A 23,626-nucleotide genomic window follows, 5' to 3' on the forward strand; every position below is an offset into this window, starting at 1 on the left:
GATATCTCTTTTTCATTCCTGATTTGCTGGTTTATGTCATCTTTCTTACTCTCTTTTCTTAATGAGCCTGACTAGACGTTTGTCAGTTTTGTTCATCTTTTCAAAATATCTGTCTTTTAATTACACTCTATTGAGATGTGAAGAACAGACAATAAATATTACCCCTTAATAAGCAGGCAAACTACCTGTACTTCAGTCTACCTTTGGAGTTGGCTCTTTGGAGCCTAATGAAGACTGCCAGAGGCAAAATTTTAGAATAAGCTTAGTTTTTCTTTTATAGCTACTTTTTCTTCCTCCCCATCTAAACTTGCATATATACACCAACCACCATTTGTTTCAGTAGGCTTCCTGGAAGCATCTGCAGACAACAGTCAAGTGAAGGAGAAAAGGGCAGGGAATTTTATATGTGGATCTTCTCTCAGTCATGCATTCATGAGTAAAGACTATCTTACCCATTTCCCCATGATATATATTAAATGATAACATACAACTTGCAGTCATTCTTTTTCTGGATAAAGTTTGGTTTAAATATTTTTTGTATTCACAAGTGCTCAATAATTATCTACATTTTCCTCTTCCTCAATAGGCAATAAACACACAAATAAATATCTGAAACATTAAGTCATTACTTCCCTCTCAGAGTGATATGATGATTACAGTGTGTCCACAAATAATTTTATTCATGATATTAATTAGTATAATTTGGTCCAGTAAATTTCAGTTCACATATAGCAGTATGTGTTCTTTTATTTTTATTTTGAGATAATTGTAGATTTATATGCAGTTGTAAGAAATAATACAGAGATTCTATGTGCTCTTCATCCAATTTCCCCCAATGGCAACATCTTGTAAAACTATAGCACAATATCACAACCGGGATAGTGGCATTGATAGTTGTGATACCGAACATTTCCATCATCACAAGCATCCCTCATGTTTCTCACAGCCACACCCAATTCTCTCCCATTTTCACCACCTCCTTAACATGGCCATAACTAATCTGTTCTCCATTTCTATAATTATGTCACTTCAAGAATGTCATATAAATGGAATCTTTTGGTACATAACCTTTTGAGACTGGCTTTTTTCACTCAGCATAGTTCTCTAGAATTCATCTAGGTTGCTGCATGTACCTATAGTTTGTTCTTTTTTACTGCTGAGTAATATTCATAGTATGAATGTACCATGGTTTGTTTAACCATTCCCAATGAAGAAAATCTGGGTTATTTTTGGTTATTACACATAAAGTTGCAATAAGCATCAATGTCTATATTTTTGTGTGAAAACATACTTATAATAATGTGAAACTCTGTGCCTAATTTTCTGGCTGACAACTATAGAACAAGGGATGTCAAAGCATTTGCCAAAAGTGACAGACCACTTATTTATAAATGCCAATTAACTAATGGCTCACTCTTACCAGTACTTGTGGATTTAAAATTATCTGATACTTGACTCTGAAAAGTCATGGATTATCTCTCTTTGAGTTTCAATTAGACAATATAAATGTTTTCCAAAATGTATTATTTGAAATGTGAACTCCATGAAATGCTCTTAAAAGGCAGTGAGTGGGGAGCAGAGGTGGATTTCATGGCCAAAACATTTGAGGAAATGCTAAATACTGCATTCCACCCGCCTTTTTTGAATTAACAAAAGCACGTTGGTGTACAAAAGGATGAATCTAATATCCTTTTGAACTCAAGTTCAAATCTAAGATCTATCACTTGCTAGATATATTAACCCTCAGCAAGACACTCAACCTTCTTATACCTCAAATTACTTGTCTGTAAAATGGAGATAATAGTACCCACTCACACAAATGAAAGATTAATTATAAGGATACATAGAAAGCACTTGTTAAATGTTAGCTATTATTATTACTGCCAACATAATCAGAATCATCATCAACATCATGTTCTTATTAAAAATATGAATGTTCAGAACCTATCCCTGGAGACTGAGACTCATTAAGACTGGGGGATGGTGTGATCCAGATGAAGAAGCAAAGGTCCGTATTAAGAACATGTCCAAGATAGTACTAAAGACAGGATTTAAAGACAGTCCAAATTGCCTGATGGAGAGGTGTAATACTTATGCCCATACACAAATTTAGTATATCACTTAAATTACTAACTCTGTGGTCCTGTAAACAGTATATAGTTCCCTCCCAAAATGGTCTTGTAACATCATAAACTCATGATTCCTAAAGGGGTAACTCAATAAAATAAAATGCAATTCTGTGCAGGTGGTATATACCAGCTTTCAAAAAATTTCTAAATGTAGCAGTTAACATTGAAACATAAAAGTTTTTTGACTCACAGCTTAGCAAATCAGATCTGAAGACGTTATTTCCTTAGAAATAAAACAATTATGATTTATATTATTTCTGTAGGTTCCATCACCACATTGCTGATTTCCAAAGGTCTTCTTAATGTCAGTACCAGGCAAATTTCTAGGACACTTGGGGAATCACTCTGAAAGTGAGGGCAATCTTCTTACCACTTCCACAGCAATCCTCAAGTAAGCTTTGGCCTGGAAAAGAACAGATTTATTTGTTCTGTATTTCTCTTCAGCAGACACTGAATGACTCATCAACTGTTTGTCATAGAGGCCCACTGTATTTGATGGCAAAAAGCCTGAGTGAGATGAGGAAATTTACTATTGAGAAGATAATGCTGTATACATTGCAGGTGGCACAAGAAATAAAGGATTTAGATTATTCGGAGGGGAATTATTTGGAAGATGACCCTCTGAAATAGTATTTAATACCAGCAATTACTGTTTTTCAAACTCTAATTCTGGTGTCAGCAAACTAGCAACCCAGTCTGGTTGCAGAGAAATTACACCTTTCTCCTCTGAAAAATTGATATCTTGAGTTAGATACTGACAAAACTTCTTTAGCATAAGAGCTGTTACTCATTTTTAAGGAAGACTATTTATTATCATGCTACAGTTTATCTTAGGAAAGCAATTTCTTCATCTCCCCAAAAATGGTGTGCAACATCAGCATCAAGCACCTAGAGACTCTTCCACCTGGTAAATTTTGGATATCATGCAAAAAATCCTGGTTCCACTGTTACACTCTTATTGTCTGGGATCCCAAGCGCCATGGGACACTACGAGCAGCTCTTAAGCCACAGAGTGCGCCACAAGCTAACCTAATGCCTGCAGGGTCATGATATTTGCATTTTAAGAGTTCCTTTAAATAAATCAACACAAAATTACTTATATCCTCTACCTTATTCATAAAAAGTAACTGTAGAACACAATAGTAAAATTGTCTAAAACCATTAATTTCTACATTGATAATTGATATGGTTTGGCAGTGTCTCTACTCAAATCTCATCTTGAACTGTAATTCCTACAATTCTTATGTACTGTGGAAGAAACCTGGTGAAAGGTGATTGAATCATGGGGGTGGGTCTTTCCTGTGCTAGTCTTGTGGTAATAAGTCTCACACGATCTGATAGCTTTAAAAACGGGAGTCTTCCTGCACAAGCCCTCTTTTTGCCTGCCACCATCCATAGAAGATGTGACTTGTTCCTCCTTGCCTTTCACTTTCCTCCATGATTGTGAGGCCTCCCCAGCCACATGGAACTATAAGTCCAATAAACCTCTTTCTTTTGTAAACTGTCCAGTCTCTGGTATGTCTTTATCAGCAGTGTGAAAACAAACTAATATAGTAAATTTGTACTAGTAGAGTGAGGCATTGCTGAAAAGACACCCGAAAATGTGGAAGCGACTTTGGAACTGGGTAACAGGCAGTGGTTGGAACAGTTTGGAGGGCTCAGAAGAAGACAGGAAAATGTGGAAAAGTTTGGAACTTCCCAGAGACTGGTTGAGTGGCTTTGACAAAAATACTGATAGTGATATGAACAATAAGGTCCAGGCTGAGATGGTCTCAGATGAGATGAGGAAGTTGTTGGGAACTGGAGCAAAGGTGACTCTTGTTACATGTTAGCAAAGAGACTGGGGGCATTTTCCCCCTGCCCTAGAGATCTGTGGAGAGAGAGGATTTAAAGTATCTGACAGAAGAAATTTCTAAGCAGTAAAGCATTCAAGAGGTGACTGGGGTGCTGTGAAAGGCATTCAGTTTTATAAGGGAAGCAGAGCATAAAAGTTCAGAAAATTTGTAGCCCGACAATGTGATAGGAATAGAAAATCCCATTTTCTGAGGAGAAATTCAAGCCTGCTGCAGAAATTTGCATAAGTAATGAGGAGCAGAATGTTAATCCCCAAGACAATGGGGAAAATGTCTCCAGGACATGTCAGAGGTTTTCTTGGCAGCCTGTCCCATTACAAGTCTAGAGGCCTAGGAAGAAAATATAATTTTGTGGTCTGGGCCCAGGGTCCCTGTGTTGTGTGCCCCCTAGGGACTTGGTGCCCTGTGTCCCAGCTGCTCCAGCCATGGCTGAAAGGGGCCAATGTAAAGCTCAGACCATGGCTTCAGAGGGTGCAAGTCTCAAGCCTTCGCAGCTACCACATGGGGTTGAGCCTGTGGGTGCAAAGAAGTCAAGATTTGTGGTTTGGGAACCTCCACCTAGATTTCAGATGTATGGAAACACCTGGATGCCCAGGAAGAAGTTTGCTGTAGGAGCAGGGTCCTCATGAAGAACCTCCGCTAGGGCAGTGCGGAATGGAAATGTGGGGACAGAGCCCCCACACAGAGTGCCTACCGAAGCACTGCCTAGTGCAGCTATGAGAAGACAGCCATCATCCTCCAGACCTGACAATGGTAGATCCACTGACAACTTGCACCGTGTGCCTGGAGAAGCTGCAGACAATGTCAGCCCATAAAAGCAGCCGAGAAGGGGGCTATACCCTGCAAAGCCACAGTGGTAAAGCTGCCCAAGGCTATGGGAACCTTCCTCCTGCATCAGCATGACCTAGTGAGACATGGAGTTAAAGGAGATTATTTTGGAGCTTTAAGACTTGACCGCCCCACCGATTTCAGACTTGTATGGGGCCTGTAGCCTTTTTATTTTGGCCACTTTCTCCCATTTAGAACAGCTGTATTTATCCAATGCCTGTACCCCCATTGTATCTAGGAAGTAACTAGCTTGCTTTTGATTTTACAGGCTCATAGGCCAAAGGGACTTGCCTTGTCTCAAAGGAGACTTTGGACTGTGAACATTTGAGTTAATGCTGAAATGAGTTAAGACTTTCGGGTACTGATGGGAAGGAATGATTGGTTTTGAAATGTGAGGACATATGATTTAGGAGGGGCTGGGTGGAATGATATGGTTTGGCTGTGTCCCCACTCAAATCTCATCTTGAATTATGGCTCCCACAATTCCGATGTGTCATGGGAAAAACCTGGTGGGAGGTGACTGACTCATGAGGGTGAGTCTTTCCCATGCTGTTCTCATGATAGTAAATCTCATAAAATCTGACAGCTTTAAAAAAGGGAGTCTCCCTGCACAAGCTGTCTTTTTGCCTGCCACCATCCATAGAAGATGTGACTTGTTCCTCCTTGCCTTTCACCTTCCTCCATGATTGTGAGGGCTCTCTAGCCACATGGAACTGTAAGTCCAATAAACCTCTTTCTTTTGTAAATGGCCCAGTCTCTGGTATATGTTTATCAGCAGCATGAAAACAAATAAAATAATATACTCACAGTTACATATTTATATACAACTACTAATGATAATAGCTAAGATTTACTGAGTACTTAATATTTGCCAAGTGTTATTTATCTTCACAGTTACTCTGGTGGTAAATCTATCATTATGTCCACTTTATAGATAAGGAAACATCCAGAAAGGTAAATAATTTTGTCCAAACCATTATAGCTAGTAGGAGATCAGCTGGGCTTTGAACCTAAGCTGACCAGTTCCCAGACTCTACACAGTAAAAAGAGATATTTGTCGTATATTTGCCCTGACTTGATGAAGTGTGTTTTACACTTTAAGAGTGTTTCACGTGTCTTCGTTTTTTAAAGACTATGCTTGAGCCCTAACAGCTAAATCATGATTTATTTTACCAGAAAAGTACTACAAGTCAATTTAAGAGAGTCCTTTAAAAACTCTAAAAACATAAATAAGGCTTTATATTTTTTTAATTGAGAATCTATTATATACCAAGTATTTCATATAAATAACCTCAACTTAGACATATAAAACAAGCATCATCAGCTCAACTTGGATGATGAAACCAGGAGTTGTTTGCTCAAGGTCATGAAGTCAGGCTAGAAAACATTCAAACCTGGCTCCAACTGACTCTAAAGTCCAGCTTATTCCACCACACCAAATGTTAAACAGTAAACCCAAAATACAAGTAATTATAATCATAAAGCATAGTCTAAAAATGGTTTATTCTCTGCTCTAGTTAATAGAAACAATAGTTTTTGTTTATACATGGATATAATATCTACTTATAAAGAAAGGTTTCTCTCAAATCAAATGTGCTGATTTTCACCCATATATCTTTATAAATACCTTTTATCTCCTAGTTGCTTTTCTAGATACTTATGCTTAATATTTTGTGATGATAATTTAAAGTTCACTAAAGCAAGATGAGACAAGGCCATCATTCTGTAATCTTTTAGTACTTATCTACATTAAATTAGAGACATAAACCTATCAGAATACAAAAAATACTGAATGATTCCAGAACAATCAAATTGGCCACATTTAACCTTTCCTTTTTAATGGACTATCTCCAAACTTAGAATTCTAATATATCACATTCAAAGTAATAGATTGTCAGTTGCTGAGAAACTACTAAAAGTGCTTAGTTTAACAGTTTCAATTTCTCAAAAACTGTTGAGACTAAATTTTTTAGCCAGGGCAGTATTATTTCAACAAATACACTTTGGTTCTTATTGCATGCAAGGCATCATGTTGGGAAATCTATGGGATGTAATGATATAAAAGAGAGGAAGAACAGTTCATTGGTGAAGAGTTGAGGCCTTGAAATCAGACAGGCATGGTTTAGAATCTTGGCTTTATTGCTTATCAGCTGTGAGGCTTTGGGCAAGTTACTTAACTCTCCTAGGCTCAGTTTCCTGGTTATAATAATTATATCTAGCTTAAAGCATTTGGGGATTACTAAGTGAGAATATGGCATGTGAACTCTTGGCACAGAGGAAGCATATAATAAATATTTGTAGCTGCTATTATCATCATACTCTCGATAAATTTACAATCTCATTGAAGAGCTCATATGAACATGTCCTTTGGGCACTGTTCCCACCTGAAGAATATTTAAATCAAATCTTTTTGTTTAATCCATAACTAGCAAACAAGTAACACACACACATCATATAAGACATAACTGAGAAAACTCAAACTATTAATATTCTCTTCTTTCATCAACTCTACACAGACTAACCCTTTTCTCCTATTCAAGATCTTTTTTTTTTTAGAGGCCCAGATAATACAGTTGGACTCTATTGTCTGCTATGCCATTAACTAGCAACAGGGAATAAATGGTAACCAAAGTGAACAAAGATTTTTTTCCTTTGTCTTTGTTTTTAAATATTTGAAGTCCTAATTTATCATACACAGTCATTTCATATTAAGATTGTGAGGTGGTAATTTAGATATTATAAAATAATAAAGTTCCCACTTATATTTGAAAGTCTTTACCAAGAATATCATAGCACATCTTTCTGTAGCGTATATTCTTACTTGATAAAAAGAACAAAACCACAACGTTATCAGCTAATCACAGGTTCAGTCCTTGTATTCTGGGCTTAATCAAGAGCAAAATGTAGTTTTAACTGAATCAACAATGTTAATCATACCAGCATGAGACAAAGCTACTGAAATTAAGCATTCTGAATTCTAAGTATCGCCTTCTCTTCCCTCCTCTATTGCTTTCTCTGGCTATTTTACACTACTCAAATTTGGAGTCTTACTCGCCTTTCCTAAGCAGTGTACATGTAAGGTTTTGCTCATTGTCTGAGTAGGCAGCAGACTATTAGTACCTTTTAATTGGTACTATGAGCTCTTCTAACATTTCCAATGATGTCTTAAATTCACCACAATTCATACTTTTAGATTAATTACTACCTTTTGAGTGTTTGCCTCTTCTGAAAGTTAAATGTTACTGGGAGAGATAAATCCTCAATGTGTAATTCTAAAGGATTTTGTGGGCAGAGAATAAGAGCCCTAACACCTGGTGTTGAGAGGAGGGAGTAATAGAATATGGAGAAGGTGGAGTAAGAAGTAAAGACAAAAAGCTAACAATTAAACTTTTACTGATTTATAATTGTGCCTATGGGTTAACCCCTAAAAGTAAACAATAAAAAGTATCAGTCTAGGCCAGGTGTGGTGGTTCATGCCTGTAATCCGAGCACTTTGGGAAGCCAAGGCAGGTGAATCTCCTGAGCTCAGGAGTTTGGCACCAGCCTGGGCAACATGGTTAAAACCCATCTGTACCAAAACTACAAAAAATCAGCTGGATGTAGTGGTGTGCACCTGTGGTCCCAGCTACTTGGGAGGATGAGATGGGAGGATTGCTTGAGCCTAAAAGGCAGAGGCTACAGTAAGCCAAGATTGTGCCACTTGCATTTCAACCTGGGTGATAAGAGCAAGATCCTGTCTCACAGAAAAAAAAAATGTGCTAATAATTAACAAATAATATTACAGGTTTTGCCCCACTAACTCCTGCAGAAGTTTTATCATGTTGGCAAATAAACACTTTCTTCATTCTGTAAATGAACACATGCACACAGAATAGGCATTAAGCTTCTGTGAATGAAACAGAATCTGGTGAGAGCGTTGTGACTAGTTTCTAAGGGCATATTTCCATTTGAGTTCATGGGGGAAAGGGAAAGAGGCTTTCAGGAGGCAAGATTCATCACAAGACTAACCAGAGGATTCTGATCCTAGGCCTCAATCACAGCTTCTTAGTGTCTAGGAGGTAATGTCTTTGACGTTGAAGCTGGGAATTCTGCTCTCATGATTCAAATTCTGCTACCCTGATTTTTAAATAACATCAAAGAGTGATATCTGCTTGATACCATCTCAAGGACATTAAGTGGACTCAGCTCTTTAACAAAAGGAAGAAGAGAGACATTTAGCATCATGACATCTTATACAGGAAGTTTCAGAAGATAAATACAGTTGTATTCTACTTGGGATTTTTCAACGTATTTCCACATTACTATTTCATTTATTCTTCCTCATCTTCCTCATTATGACATCAATTTATAGATGGAGAAAAAGATTCAGAGAGTTAGAAAACTTGCTTTAGCACACTTAGGAAGTGGCAAACTTAGTATCCCATAATGACTCAGGTTTAGTGCTTTTCCTTCCATGCAGAGATCCCTTTTGAGAATCTAACAAAGCTATTTAGAGTATTAAATCACATTATCTTTGGATGGTTGCTATATGTTCTCTGTTATATTACATTCCTTTAACTTCAATAAAATAGTTCTGGAGACTTTCAAAGAAAAAATAATGAACATGTGAAAAAAATAATAAAAATCTAAACTCTTAATTGAAATACACTGGTAAGTAATTATTCCTATTCACTAGGAATCGCTGCGGAATGTCTTTAAACAGTTTGTTCTCAGGAGGCACTTAAAAGTGTGTAATTAAAACCAAAAAACCCTTGATTTTCATAAAACATTTTTATATATTGCATAAAGTAGAGCACAGTTACGGTAGTTGGGATTGGCAGATTTTAATTATGAAGATGTTAAAGGATTATGGTTTCTTGCTTATCTGAAAAATTGCTGAGAAAGACTGAAAAGGAAATTTAACATTTAATAAGTAAAAGGCAGAAAAGAGAAAAACAATGGTAACTGTTAAACTGTGTTTACTCAGAGATCATATTGCTAGCAACACAATCACCTATACCATAGCTTCTTACCCTTAAGAAAAGGAAAGGACCTCTAAACCCAGGAAAGAGATCACTCAAAGTAAATATACTTCACTTATCCAAGATTCCTGTTCATTTACTTTTACTTTACAGCTCTAACCAAACTTGGCTCTTTTATTTTCCAATTCACCAAAGATTAAAGGAAGCAAACTAGAATATAAAGAGCAGTAGTCATGTTTGGACAAAAATACCGCTACTCTAAAGTTATACCATTGGTTAAGAAAAACTATTAGAAGATTGATTGGGGTTGTTCAACAAAGGAACAACATCAAACGGATGTACCAGATGATGATTCAGTTTCTAAGTTAAATAGCAAGTGTTATTTAGGAAAGAAAAAATATAGATGATTGATTTATTTCTATTTAAAAAATATTTTATGCTTAAAAATTTTATGTGGCAGTAATTTTGAAAATCTATCAGCTATATCTCCAATGACGTTGGCTAATGAAACACTACTAGTCTTTTCACCTCACCTCCCTAATCATATTTATTAAAATAAATGCAATGAAAATCTCATCTCTAGGCTATGGATGGTGGCTCATGCCTATATCCCAGCACTTTGGGAGGCCAAGACAGGAGGATCACTTGATTCTAGGAGTTTGAGACCACCCTAGGTACATAGTGAGACCCTGTCTCCACACACACAAAAATAAAATAAATTTACCAGGGCATGGTGGTGTGCACCTGTGGTCCTAGCTATTTGGGAGGAGGAGGCTGAGATGGGAAGACAGCTTGAGCTTGGGAAGTCAAGGCTGCAGTGAGCCAGGATTGCACAACTGTACTCCAGCCTGGGTGGCAGAGCAAAATCCTGTCTGGAAAAAAAAAATGGAAAAAAAAAATCCCACCTCTAATGGTTTACACAATTAATTACCCTACAACCAATTCAATACTTGGTTACATTAGGCTTTCTTCTCCAATAAGTTGAACTTCTAATACTGAAATATAATAAACTTGTGCACTCATATGCTGGCCAGCAAGATAAGAATTTTATAAACTCTCATTGTTCATGCTTTTCATGAGAAAACTGGTTGGGTGATGATTCTCTGCAGGTAAACTTGTTCAGCTGATAATTTAGAGCCAGCACTGGCAGGTTACTGTACATAACAGTAACCTAGAGATGCTTTGGACAAGTTAACTAATTGTTATTTAAATATATACGCACTGCAAATATATAGACTTAATCTTCCCAACTTTCTTTCTATATATCAGAAAGTATATAAAAAGAAATAAAAATACATATCTAAAAATGGAACTTACCTCATCACTTTCAGGCTGTGAAAACACAATTGGCTGGCCTGTATCTGAAGCTTCCCTTATATTAAGGTGTAAGGGAATGTCTCCTAAAAGAGCCCAGCAGACATCCATTAGAACAAGGAAAGATTACATAGGCTTTTTGAATCTCACTATTTGAACAATGGAAAGAAACAAAATCTGAACTAAACTGATTCAAATTGACTAACTTGTAATTGCTAAATCTCTGAAAAAGAAATTTCAAATGGGAATTACAAACAAAATACTCTATTTAGGGAAGCACAGTCATTGTATATGAATATAGGAAACCTCTGTGGCAGGCCATTAATGGATGAGGCCTCTGATTTATTCTTTGCTAGAAGTCTCCAAGAAAGCAATGGCTTAGAAGACATTTGCAAATTATTTCTCCCATTAACATATCATATAGACACATCATGCCACATAAGAGGAAACTGAAGAGAAAAATATGACGAGGAAAAGTAGTCCAAAAAAAAGTACAATAAAGTAACCTTCCTGATGTTGGCAAATGGAGTGAGCACAAAGAACTGGTTAAAAGTAGGCCAGACCTGTTATCTCAACTATCTTTCTCTTTATCAGACAGAATTTTTTTCTCTTATTATTTACTAGCCTATGTAGCACTATATATATAACTTATGAGCTTGATGAGATCTTAGCAAGTTTACAATAAGAACTCCAAAATGCAAATGGAGGTGGGAGAGGTGTGTTTTCCTGAGGTCATATTACTATCAGGCAGTGGAATTTAGGAGCTGACCTAAATTCTGACCCCTCATCCAATATACTCTTTCCAACACACTACCCCAAATGAAGTTTATCAAGACTGAGATTTAAAAGGGAGTGGGGTCTTAAGTGAAGATTTGACTTGCCATGGTACTAGGCATTCTCAGAACCACTCCAAATCCATGCAAAGGTTATTAAAACATATGTGTATGTGGTGTTTTATTCAAGTAAGGCATTCAGCACCATGTCAGGCAATGTAAATAATGCAAAAGAAGTATATGTTATAAAAATATTGCCATATATACTATGAAGTACATGGCAAAGGAGATGTTATTTCATTCTCCTCTTGTCAACTTTTGTGATCTTAAATTGTAAGTCTTTCCTCAATATTGAATGGCCAAATGACAAATACATGATGTTTCAGTAGCCAGTTAAAGACTGGATTTCAGTAAATTCGATTCCTATTCTCTAGATCAACTTCAGACTGTAGGAAACTGTCACAGGAGCAGGCAGAAAAAATGTGATAGAAAATGCGTAGAAATGAAGGTTTTCTCTCAATTAATGAACTGTTATTCTAGTAAAGAATTATGAATGATTTTTTACTGCAGAAATGGAAGGTAAAAGAGTAAAACCTTCTCCTTTATAAAGCCATGCATTGACATCATTTCTGCTCTCCAGATACTTACAATCCTACCTACAGACACAGAAGATTAGACCAAGAAGGGGAAAAATCTTGTTAGAAAATAGGTGGCATGGTAAGAGTGGTCATGGGCGAATGATTGTATCTAGACATGGATTTCTAAAAACTAAAAGTGAGTGACGAGCAGTCTGAGCCTGAGAAGTATCTTTGAGGGGCTGAATCTGAAAGAAATGAGGGAACATTTCAGACCTATAATAGGTTAAAGGATTTTCCGTGAGGCGGTCTGAGACCTTACCTACTATGCATAAAGCGTCCCTGTAGGTAAATATAGATAAGATTCTGAAGAGCTCAACCCACTGAATTAAGAGTCTGCCAGGGAGTCAGTAAAGGACAAATAAGGGTTCTCAAGAGGTTCAAGTGGCCAAGAGGCCAGAGCTGAGACAGCTTTTTCCCGATTTCAGTTTCTCATTCCCAGTTCCAACCTCTTCATAAGTGAAACCCTGCTCCACCTCATGGGAGACACCATGGGACCCATGACTACATTAAAAGTGGGAGATGGGCCCTAATGATGAACTCTAAATTATTTTTCCCCTAACACTGTCAGACATAGCAGTCTAGGGCACCATCCAATTTTTGTGATCAATAATCAGTGTTTCTGATACATTTTTACGGTAATTGTACATTTGTGAGCTGTTGGTTAAAATGTAACTTCCATATATACCATTGTTTCTCAATGAAATGTTTCTAATTGTGAGTAACTGAAATGAAATTGTACAGCTCATTTGTAAGTTAGGAAATTACAGTGTTGTCAATATAATTCAATAATGACATTATAATTACACATTTACTTTATTATATAAATAAATGTCAATCTGCCATTATGCAGATTTGGAAAATTGAGCTTTCTGGGTTAAATGAAAAACAGTTACAGAATATAATTTGTGGCCATAATTACAGCAATGTATCAAAATATATCATTTGTATTCACCTGGTATTGGAGTGGCTGCTATAGTGCAAATGCATAACAATAATATATTTAACATCAAATTTTAGAAACTTAATTATAACAGAGAATGTTTTGAAATTCCTTGATCTCTAAGGGATCTTAATTTTTAACAACCTACGTCTAATAATTCACTCTACGCCTTCCTTATTCAGCATCTAACATCTGCCTTTGACAAGAACAGAAACTCATTTACAATTAGAATATCAAAACAATGTTTTCTAAAAAGTCTGTTAAATTGTCTGTGGATTTTTGAAACATCATATTTTATTCAAAACCTGTGTTTTGCTCATTTAACACATGATTTTAGTTCTCCTCATAGCACTAATGAACTCTTCAATTCAGTGACATGAACAGTGGAACAGTGTGTACAATGTAAATTTCAGGTGCCGTATTTTATAGCCATATCAAACACATTAAAAATTACAGAAAACAGTAAATTCAGTCATTGTCATTGACAGTAAATTTTCATTCTAAAGCAGAAAGACTAACAAATACAGAGTTAATCAGAAAGGCATTTTTATATATGCACTAAGAATGAACACTTCTAGAGGTTTTTACAACACACTGAACAGCTATTCACCTGACTTAGCAAACAGCACACTAATGACCATCATTTAAAATATGGCTTCAAATTACAGTAGTTGGACCACAAAGCTCTCTTCTCAAATTTAAGTTATAGACAGCTTTTATTTAAAATAGAAATTATTATCATAGTTGGCAGAACAAATCTATTCAAAAAAGCCAAAGAAAAGTTAACACATAGAACTGTGCTATATAAATTTAAAACACAAAGCCAAAAGCAACTCATCATTTTCTGAGATACTCTTAACCACCAAACCTCATCCCCACTTTCCCTTCTGCCATTTCTTCTTCAAGAACATCCCACAGTCTTACCTAGAACTTCAAGGCCAAGGGTATGTGCTAGCTTTCTTGCACCATCGGCACCAAAAATATGAGTTTTGTGTTTACATTTTGGACACTGGAAAACACTCATGTTTTGGATAAGGCCAAGGACCTAGAATAAAAACACACTGAAATCAAAATTATACCAAATATTAATACATTATTTCAACAAGTTTTTACTGAGTGCCTACTGAGTTCTAGAGGCACTCATCAATGTTATCACAATGATGAATAAATTATTGCCTCTGCTCTGAAGGAAGTCACAAGCTAGTAAGACAGCAAGACATATGGAATTACCTTTGATATCATAATAAATGCTAAAAAGGGATGAATAAACAGGAACCAAAAATTTTGCCTATGAAGAAGAGGAATCTTTGAGTTTCCAATAGACAATTGTTTCTTCAGGGTCGGGGAATGACAAGAGGAGGTGAGGCCTATAGCAGAAATTCTAGACAGAAGGAAGACAACAAGCCAAGGTAGCAAAAGAAAATTGTGTGGCCTGTTTGGGCTACAATGCAATGGGTGGTCAAGGCAGAAGATGGTTGGGAAGGAAGGTTAGGGTCACGTGGGAAAGTGCTAAATACCATCCATGTATTTGACGCATTTATCTTCAGACAACAGGAAATCACTAAACGTTTTTAAAGCTAAAAAGATTGTATCAAAGAGGTAGAGTTATACAAACAGATTTGTGTTTTAGAAATTTATCTCTGATGACAATTTGGAGAAAAATAAGAGGGGAGGAACAGAGGAAAATAAATAGCTAGGAGGTTAACTTTGGACAAAGTCTCATAGTAAATCTAAAATATATTAAGTGTTTGTTATATGCCAGGTACTAGGATAAGTACTTTAAATGTACTATCTTATTTACCCCTCACAAGAACTTTATGAGATGGTTATTTTATCATCCCCATTCTATAGTTGAGAACATTGACGGTGCTAACAAAAGACCAAAACTCAGCTCTTATCAGAATGTTATTGTTTGAAACACACTTAAGTTTCACAGAAAATGTCATTCTCTTTCTAAGTTTCCCTAGCTTCTGCTACAAAACAGATACAGCTAACCCTTGAATAATGTGAGTTTGAACTGTCGGGGGGGGGGTCCACTTATATGTGAATTTTTTTCCAACCAACAACAGATAAAAAATATAGTATTTGCAGGCTACAAAACCCAAGTACCTGAATGGCTCATGCCCTAGAAGCTACTGTGAGGCTTGAGTATACATGGATTTTGGAATATGCAGTGGTGGCGGAAGGATGGTTCTGGAACCAATCCCTCATATATATTGAGGGAAAACGATATTTAAGAAACATTATTATTCAACAATACTGTTAAATAAATAGGCTCTGCGAATGTTCTTATTTATGTTACTTTTAATCCCACTCTCTTATTGATGAGAAGCTGTGGCTCTCTTCTAGAATAAAAATGCAGAGCACTACTTTCAGAGGCTTAGAGATTACAATGTCTGTATCAGTTCTACCCTAAGATTATGACTGTAGATTATTAGAACATTTGCATTTTAAATGAAGAACAGTACTGATAGTCCACAATGAAACACAGAGACGAGAAGGTGAAAGAATTTGTTATTCTTTCTGAAAAGAGAAACAGGAAAGACTAAAGTTGCCCCCAATACTTATACATGAAGACAAATAGTGAAGACACAAACCTATAGCAAGGCATTTTCCAAGCATCTAATATATGCCGTTTTGCTGATGTACAGTATCATAAAAAATAAATAACACTGTGTTTTGGGAATTCAGTACTATCTCCAGAAAGCTAGAGAGAAACATAGCTTAATATCACATAGCTTATTTATTAACTATGCCTATATAATACCCTCATTGCTTGGGCAGTTTTACTGCCATTTATGTTTAATTTGATACATCCCCTGACTGTAGGGCTCTCAACTAAACCATAAAAGTATTACTCGAAAAATAAGAAAAGGAAAAATACCTAAAGAAAGTGAAAATCCATGTGAGGGTATATTTCAATTCAGAGAGAAAGCATTCTGATCTTAGAATCTCTTATACTGCTAAGACATAGAGACACAGAGCAAGTGTGCATTTGCGGTTTGTGTAATTTTCATCTTCTTATCAAATTGTTCTCTATGGACTGTATAAATATCTCAGACATGTTCTCTATAAACCATATAAATGTCACAGACCTAAAATATAAAACTATAACCAAACTCAATATTTAATGAGCCCTTATTATATGCCAGTAACTGGGCTAAACAAAGAATACCATATGGTGGTGAGCAAAACAGACTTGATCCTTACCCCTTGGAGCCTGTACTCTAATTGGAGAAATTGATTGAATAAATAATAGTGCAAAAAGACACATAAAATGAAATAGCTTCTCTGGAAGAAAAGTTTAGGGTATTATAAGCGTGTAGAACAGAGAGGGCTTGATCTACTCTGGGAGTCAGAGAGGGCTTCCTTTAAGAAACATTTGATGTTAAAGCTACAGAGTAACAAGGCAAAAACAAGGAGAAAGGGAAGAAAACATTCAAGATAGAAGTAGGGAGCAAACGTCTCCCTTCAAGGAACTGAAAGGCCAGTCTAAGGGCGCTGAGGAGCAGAGTGAGATGGTGTGTGAGTGAAGCGAGATGAAGCTGGAAAGGTGGGGCTTGTAGGTTATATTAAGGTGTCTGAGTTATATAATGAGTGTCAAAGAAGCCATTACAGAGTTTTAAGCAAGAGAGGCCACTATGCCTGTAGTTGTAGTAGAGACATTACTCATGTCTGCAGTGTTTTAGAAACAACACAAAATAATGGAAGAAACTAAACGGAATTGTCTTTGTGTGTTTATTTTCTTAGACAAACATGAATCCTGGGCCGTGTTCTCCAAAACTGATCATGGGAGAGGTGACCACTTTTAATATTGTCTAAAATATGTCCATTTCTCTGCCTAGGCACAAGGTTAGGATTTTTCTTCCCTGCAGTTAGGTAGGAACACGTAACTTGTTTTGGCCAATGAAATGTGTGCAGAAGTGCCATGTGTCACATCTACGCCAAAGCTTTAAGTGTTAATTCCCCATTGTTTTTCCCTTTGTCTTGATGACCAGCAATCCTCCAGTTGGGGGGTGCTATGTCAGTCTGGGTACCAGAGTGTTGAATAATACAGAGAACAATACAATACAGAAGAGTGTTCAAGCCAAACCACAATGGACACGGAGCATGAGACAAACAAACTTGTGTTGTTTTAAGCCACTGAAACTTGAGAGTTGATAACACACGTAACCTAGCCCATCTTGGCTGATACAGAGGTATAGAAAGAAAACATTGAAATTTCTATTTCTATTTTATAATTTCTTTTTCAAGTTTGTTTTATAATGAAAATAACATATTAATGTTGTAATATATGTATACCACATATACAATATAACTTAATAAATATATTTAATACATATATTAGGTTATATGTTCAAACATCACTTACTAATAAGGATATATAAATGAAAGTTTGGAGGTGGGCTGGATGTGGTGGTTTATGCCTATAATTCCAGTACTTTGGGAGGCTGAGGCAGGAGGCTCACTTGAGCCCAGGAGTTCAAGACCTGCCTGGACAACATAGCAAGACCCTGTTTCTAACACACACACACACACACACACACACATGCACACACACACACAGTAGTCAGGTATGGTGGCATACATGTGTGATAACAGCTACTCAGGAAGCTGAAATGAGAGAATTGCTTGAGACTGGGAGGTCGAGGCTGCAGTGAGTTCTGTGATTGTGCCTCTGTACTCCAGCCTGGGTGACAGAGCAAAGCCCCATTTCAGAAAAAAAAAATAAGTTTGGAATTAAAGAAACTTTTATATGTTTGAAAGTAAGGGGTTTTGACAACTAAGCTTGGTTCTATTACTGATAATATGTAATTTCTTCCAGTAAAAGAATAAATGTTCTAATATTGCTTCCTAGGACATCTTAAATAAATCAATTCCATTTAACTCTAGAATTCTCTAACCTTAAGAATGTCCCATACATATACCACTTTGCTTGACTTTACCAAAAATGTTGGTTATAACAGAATGAAGAGCTCAGAAGACTCATATATGAAAGTCACTAATTTACAATGGAGACCATGTAGTACTGCATGTTAATTGGCTATCCATATATAAAATATGAATCTTAACCTCCTACCTCATTCCATACACAAAAATTAATTCCAGGAGGACTGTAGAGCTAAATATGAGATGTAAATAATAATGCTTTTAGAAAAAAATAGGCAAATATAATAACGCTGCAGGCAGGCAGGCAGAGATTTTTCCAGCAGGACACAAAGAAGAACTAAACACAAATGAAATTATTTAAATTAAATTGGAGTACATTAAAATTAAGAAATTAATCAAAAGATATTATTAAGAGAGTGAAAGGGCAAACTATAGAGTGGGAGATGGTATATATAATACATATATATGACAAAGTACTTTTACCCATAATATATAAAGAACTCCTGGAAATCAATAAGGAGCAGTCAGATAATATGATAAAGAAATGGGCAAGAGACTTAAAAGACATTCCACAATGGAGGATATTCAAAGTATGCTTATGCTTGAGACTGGATTAGAAAAGAAATATCAGTATGAGTAAAACAAAAAAAATTATATCAATTATTTGTGAGAGTCCAGAACGAGTAAGATTCATTGTTTCAGTTGAGTGGAAAAGGGTACAATCATTTTAAAAAACGGTCTGGCAGTATCTACATAAACTGATATATGTTTATATTACAGCACAGCAATTCTACTCCCAGTTATGTAACAACAGAAACATGAACAAAACATTCACTAAAAGACAGGTACAAAAATGTTGATAACAACACTAATCATAATAGTCAAAAATGGAAAACTACTCAAGTGTCCACCAACAATAAGATGGGCAAATTGTGATATATTCACACAATGGAATGCTACAGAGCAATGACAATAAAAGAACTATAGCAACAATCAGCAGTAGGAGTGAATCTCACAAACATAATTTTAAGCAAAATAAACCAGACATACAACACTATATTATTCTGCTTGTAAAAATTTCAGAAACAAGCAAAACTAATCTATAGTATTATAATTTGGGTTCCATTTTGGGGTAGTGACTAGAAGGTGGCATAGGCAAGGGTTTTGGGGGTTCTGGTAATGTTCTACTTCTTATTTTGAAATTTTATATTGTTTGACTAACATTTCCCCAATCCCTGCTCCCTAGCCCCTGGTAACCACCATTCTACTCTCTACCTCTGTAATACAACTTCTTTAGATTCCACATATAAGGGAGCTGATGAAGTATTAGTCTTTCTGTACCTGGATTATTCTACTTCATATACTGTCCTCCAGGTTCATCCATGTTGTTACAGGATTTCTTTCTTTTTAAAGGCCAAATAGTATTCCATTGTCTGTGTATATGTGTGTGTATACATATTTTTTAAATCCATTCATCTGTTGACTGATTCCATATCTTGGCTATTGTGAATAGTGCTGCGATAAACATGGGAGTGCATATCTCTCTTTGGTAGGCTGATTTCAGTTCCTTTGGGTATATTCCCAGCAATGGGACTGTGGGATCATATGGTAGTTGTACAGTTAATTTTTTAAGAAACATCCATACTGCTTTCCTTAATGGCCGTATTAATTTATATTTCCACTCAAAGTGCAAGGGTTCCCTTTTCTCCACATTCCCACCAACACTTTTACCTTTTTGATAATAGCTATCCTAACAGGTATGAAGGGATATCTCATTGTGGTTTTCATATGCATTTACCTGATAAGTAGTGATACTAGCATTTTTTTCCACATAGCTGTTGGCCATTTGTATGTTTTCTTTTGAGAAATGTCTACTCAGATCCTTTGCTCATTTAAAAAATCAGGTTGTTTGTTTTCTTGCTATTGGGTTGAGTTCGTTATATATTTTGCATATTAACTCCTTATGTATGTTTTGCAAATATTTTCCCTCGTTCTGTAAGTAGTCTCTTCACCTTGTTGACTGTTTTCTTGGCTGTTCAGAGGCTTTTTAGTTTGGTATAATCCCATTTGTCTGTTTTTGCTATTTTGCTATTTTGTCTATCCAGAAAAATCACTGCCCAGACCAATGCCACAGAGCTTCTCCTCTAGGTTTTCTTCTAGTAGTTTTAAAGTTTCAGGTCTTACATGTAAGTCTTTACTGCATTTTGGGTTGGTTTTTATACATGGTGTGAAATATGCTAATTTCATTCTTCTGCATGTGGACATCCAGTTGTCCTAACACCATTTATTGAAATGACTGTTCTTTCTCCATTGTTTGTTCTTGGCACCTCTGTCAAACATCGATTGACTGTAAATATATGGATTTATTTCTGGGCTCTCTATTGTTCTATTTCTGGAATACAAACAATGGATATGTTCACTTTGTAAAAATTCATTGAGCTATAATTTGTGCCCTTTTATGTAAGTATGTCACACTTCAATGAAAAGTCTGCTTCTCAAAAACTGTGGTCATGAGAAGAATGGTAATAAAGCAGTAAGAACAAAAATCCAAAACAATAACATATTAGGTGTCTTGTGAAGTTGCCTATAAAAACAACCATCTGTTTTTAAGTAGAAAATATTCTACAAAACCAAAAAAAGCAGTAAAATTAAGACGAGTTCCTTGGGAGGAATAATCTCCTATTCTTCCTAATTAGCACTCCAATGAAAGCCCTGAAATAAAGTCTAACTCCATAGAAGCTCTAAAATGGTGGGGCTATATACCCACAATGTCCAATAGGGTAGCCATTAGTCAGTGTGTACTTGAAATGAGTACTTGAAATGTGGCTAGTCAGACTTAAGATGTGTTATAAGTATAAAATACACCCTGAGTATTGAAGACTTAGTATAAGTAAAAAAATGTAAAATATCTGAATAATTTTTAAAGTTTTCAAGTTACAGCTAGTGCTTGACTTACGACCACGATTGGTTCCGACAGACCAGTCGTAACACGATTTGGTCGTAAGGAGATGGTAGCACTGCCGGAAGCTGGTCCGCACTGTCGTACACCCAGCTGGGCGACGTTTGTGCTGCCAGATGCGGAGCGGTCATGGCTAGCAATTGTGGTCGTAAAGTCGAATGGTCATAAGTTGCATAGGTTGTAAGTCGATCAATACCTGTATTTATTTTTAAGCTTTTACATCAAAGTGTATCAGGAACACACAAAAAAGTACTTAAGTTTAAAACAAAATGGATTCACCAAAATGTATGCCCATGTTACCAAACCTCTGTTAATAAATAAATTGTTGCCAGCATCCCAGAAGTCTCCCTATATACCTTCCAAACACTTTCCAAAAGGTATTCACTAACCTACTAACACCATAAATTTTGTGTTGTTTTGAATTTGATACTAATTGAATCACATAATTTTTTGTGTGTGTCCAAGTGATTCATCCAGCTAAACTATGTACCTATAATTTACTTTGATTGAGTCTTAAGATTTTATAATGACTATACCACAAATATTCATTCTTCTGTTGTGTCATTTGGGTTGTTTCCAGATTTTGGCTCCTGTAAACAATGCTTCTGTGAATGTTTTTGTGCATGCCTCTCTCTCTCTCTCTTTTTTTTTTTTGCTGGGTATTAGGTTATATGTATTTAACTTAATACACTAAAGAAGCGAAGGTTTCCAAATAAAGTTCTATCAATTTATACTACCGCCAGAAATGTATGAGAATTCCAGCTCTTCCACAGCCTGGACCTTTGGTACCATCAGTCTTTAAATTTTAGCAAGTATGGTGAGTATGCTGTAGACATTCTGCTGGCTTTTTCAACTGTCAACTTGTTTATACCAGGAACTATATTACTTAGACTTCCCCCTACATGGTTCCTGGTTAAAGTTTGCCAAAAGTAAAGTGGCAGGAGATCTGGAAGGTGAAAATGAAGCCTTAAGCATTACACACTGTTGGTTTCCTTTGTTCAGAGGTGGTGAAAGGAAGATTCGGGGGTGCAGTTGCATTCCAGTTTGTCCTCATTTTTTTGGAGTCTGTACCCACCTATCTCTTCTACCACGGTTTTAATTTACATTGCCATAATTATTATTAAAGCTGATGATATATTTTACTTTTTTTTTGGTTGTTTATATATCCTCTTCCACAAAGTGCCTGTTCAGGTCTCTTGCCTATTTTTTCAATGGATTATATGTTTCCTTCCCCTTATTAAATTATACGAATTCCTAGCGTTTTCCAAATACAATTCCTTTGTTGGCTGACCCTCAATAATTTTTATGTGAATTTCATGTTAAAATGATAATATTTCGAATATATTGTGGTACATGTATTATTAAAATTAACTTTATCTTTTTTTTTTTTACTATTTAAAATATGGCTATTAAAAAAAACTTTAAAACTACATTTGTGGTTCATATTTCCATGGTTTATATTTCCATTGGACAGTGTAGCCCCAGACAACTAAAGCCTAACTGTAGAACCTATTTTGGTAGTTCTTCTATCTAATTTTTTAAGGTTCTAAAGATGCACAAGAATATTTTATTAGGTTCTGTGATTTATAATGAATTTTTGGTTTTTTTTTTTTTTTGAAACAGGGTCTCACTCTGTTGCTCAGGTTGGAATGCAGTAGCGTGATCACAGCTCACTGAAGCCTCAAACAACTGCAACTCCTGGGCTCAGGTGATCTTCCTGCCTCAGCCTCCTTAGCTGAGACTACAGATGCATGCCAGCACACTCGGCTAATTTTTTATTTTTTGTGGAGACAAGGTCTTGCTATGTTGCCAAGGCTGGTCTTTAACTCCTGGTTTCAAGCAATTCTCCCACCTCAGCCTCTGCACCTGGCCTATTATGAATATTCTTAAAAACTGAACATAAATAAAACACTTTAAAATATACACAGGACTACCATTTTATAAAAATACACAAAACTACCAAGTTTCTGTGCTTTTAACTGAAATTACATCAGCCAAATGTGATAATCCTCTTTTATGGTTATCTCATTCTGTGCAGAACTCATACAACAGTTACATATATAACTCCATGTGTCTCTCTCTATATGCATATACAGAGTGATACAGTTATATCAATATATATAAATATACATACAGTATATATTCTAACTTTGATTTATTAAAAAAGAAGAAGTTAGTCATTAATTAACATATGCAAACTGTGGCAAACAATTCTTTCAAAACATAGGGTTAGCTGGAGGACAATTTAAAAGCTTGGGTATTAAAAAGCTTAGAAACCACTGCTCAAGTTTACTTAACAGCAATCCTCCATAATCAATGAGTTTTGAATGGGGGCAACTAG

The 23,626-nt window shown here is 36.0% G+C and overlaps 1 protein-coding gene across 5 annotated transcripts in view; it reads right to left on the reverse strand.

Annotated features, from left to right (window-relative positions):
• Nucleotides 1-661: 661 nt before the first annotated feature.
• The window catches only part of NUBPL (nucleotide binding protein like), a 246,578-nt gene continuing 223,613 nt past the window's right edge, over nucleotides 662-23,626 (reverse strand). For 4 of the 5 annotated variants that reach the window (XM_032242590.1, XM_032242592.1, XM_032242594.1 and 1 more), the window contains 3 exons: nucleotides 14,361-14,481; nucleotides 11,089-11,171; nucleotides 662-2,532 (listed from right to left, as the gene is read on the reverse strand). In XM_032242590.1, coding sequence (XP_032098481.1) covers nucleotides 2,470-2,532; nucleotides 11,089-11,171; nucleotides 14,361-14,481 — 267 coding nt within the window. In that variant the 3' untranslated portion in view covers nucleotides 662-2,469. The remainder of the gene's footprint in view (nucleotides 2,533-11,088; nucleotides 11,172-14,360; nucleotides 14,482-23,626) is intronic. The other variant, XM_032242591.1, reaches the window with a different exon arrangement.

This window comes from Sapajus apella, unplaced genomic scaffold, assembly GCF_009761245.1.
Source record: "Sapajus apella isolate SASKATOON/1434 unplaced genomic scaffold, GSC_monkey_1.0 scaffold50, whole genome shotgun sequence".
Classification (NCBI taxonomy): domain Eukaryota; kingdom Metazoa; phylum Chordata; class Mammalia; order Primates; family Cebidae; genus Sapajus; species Sapajus apella.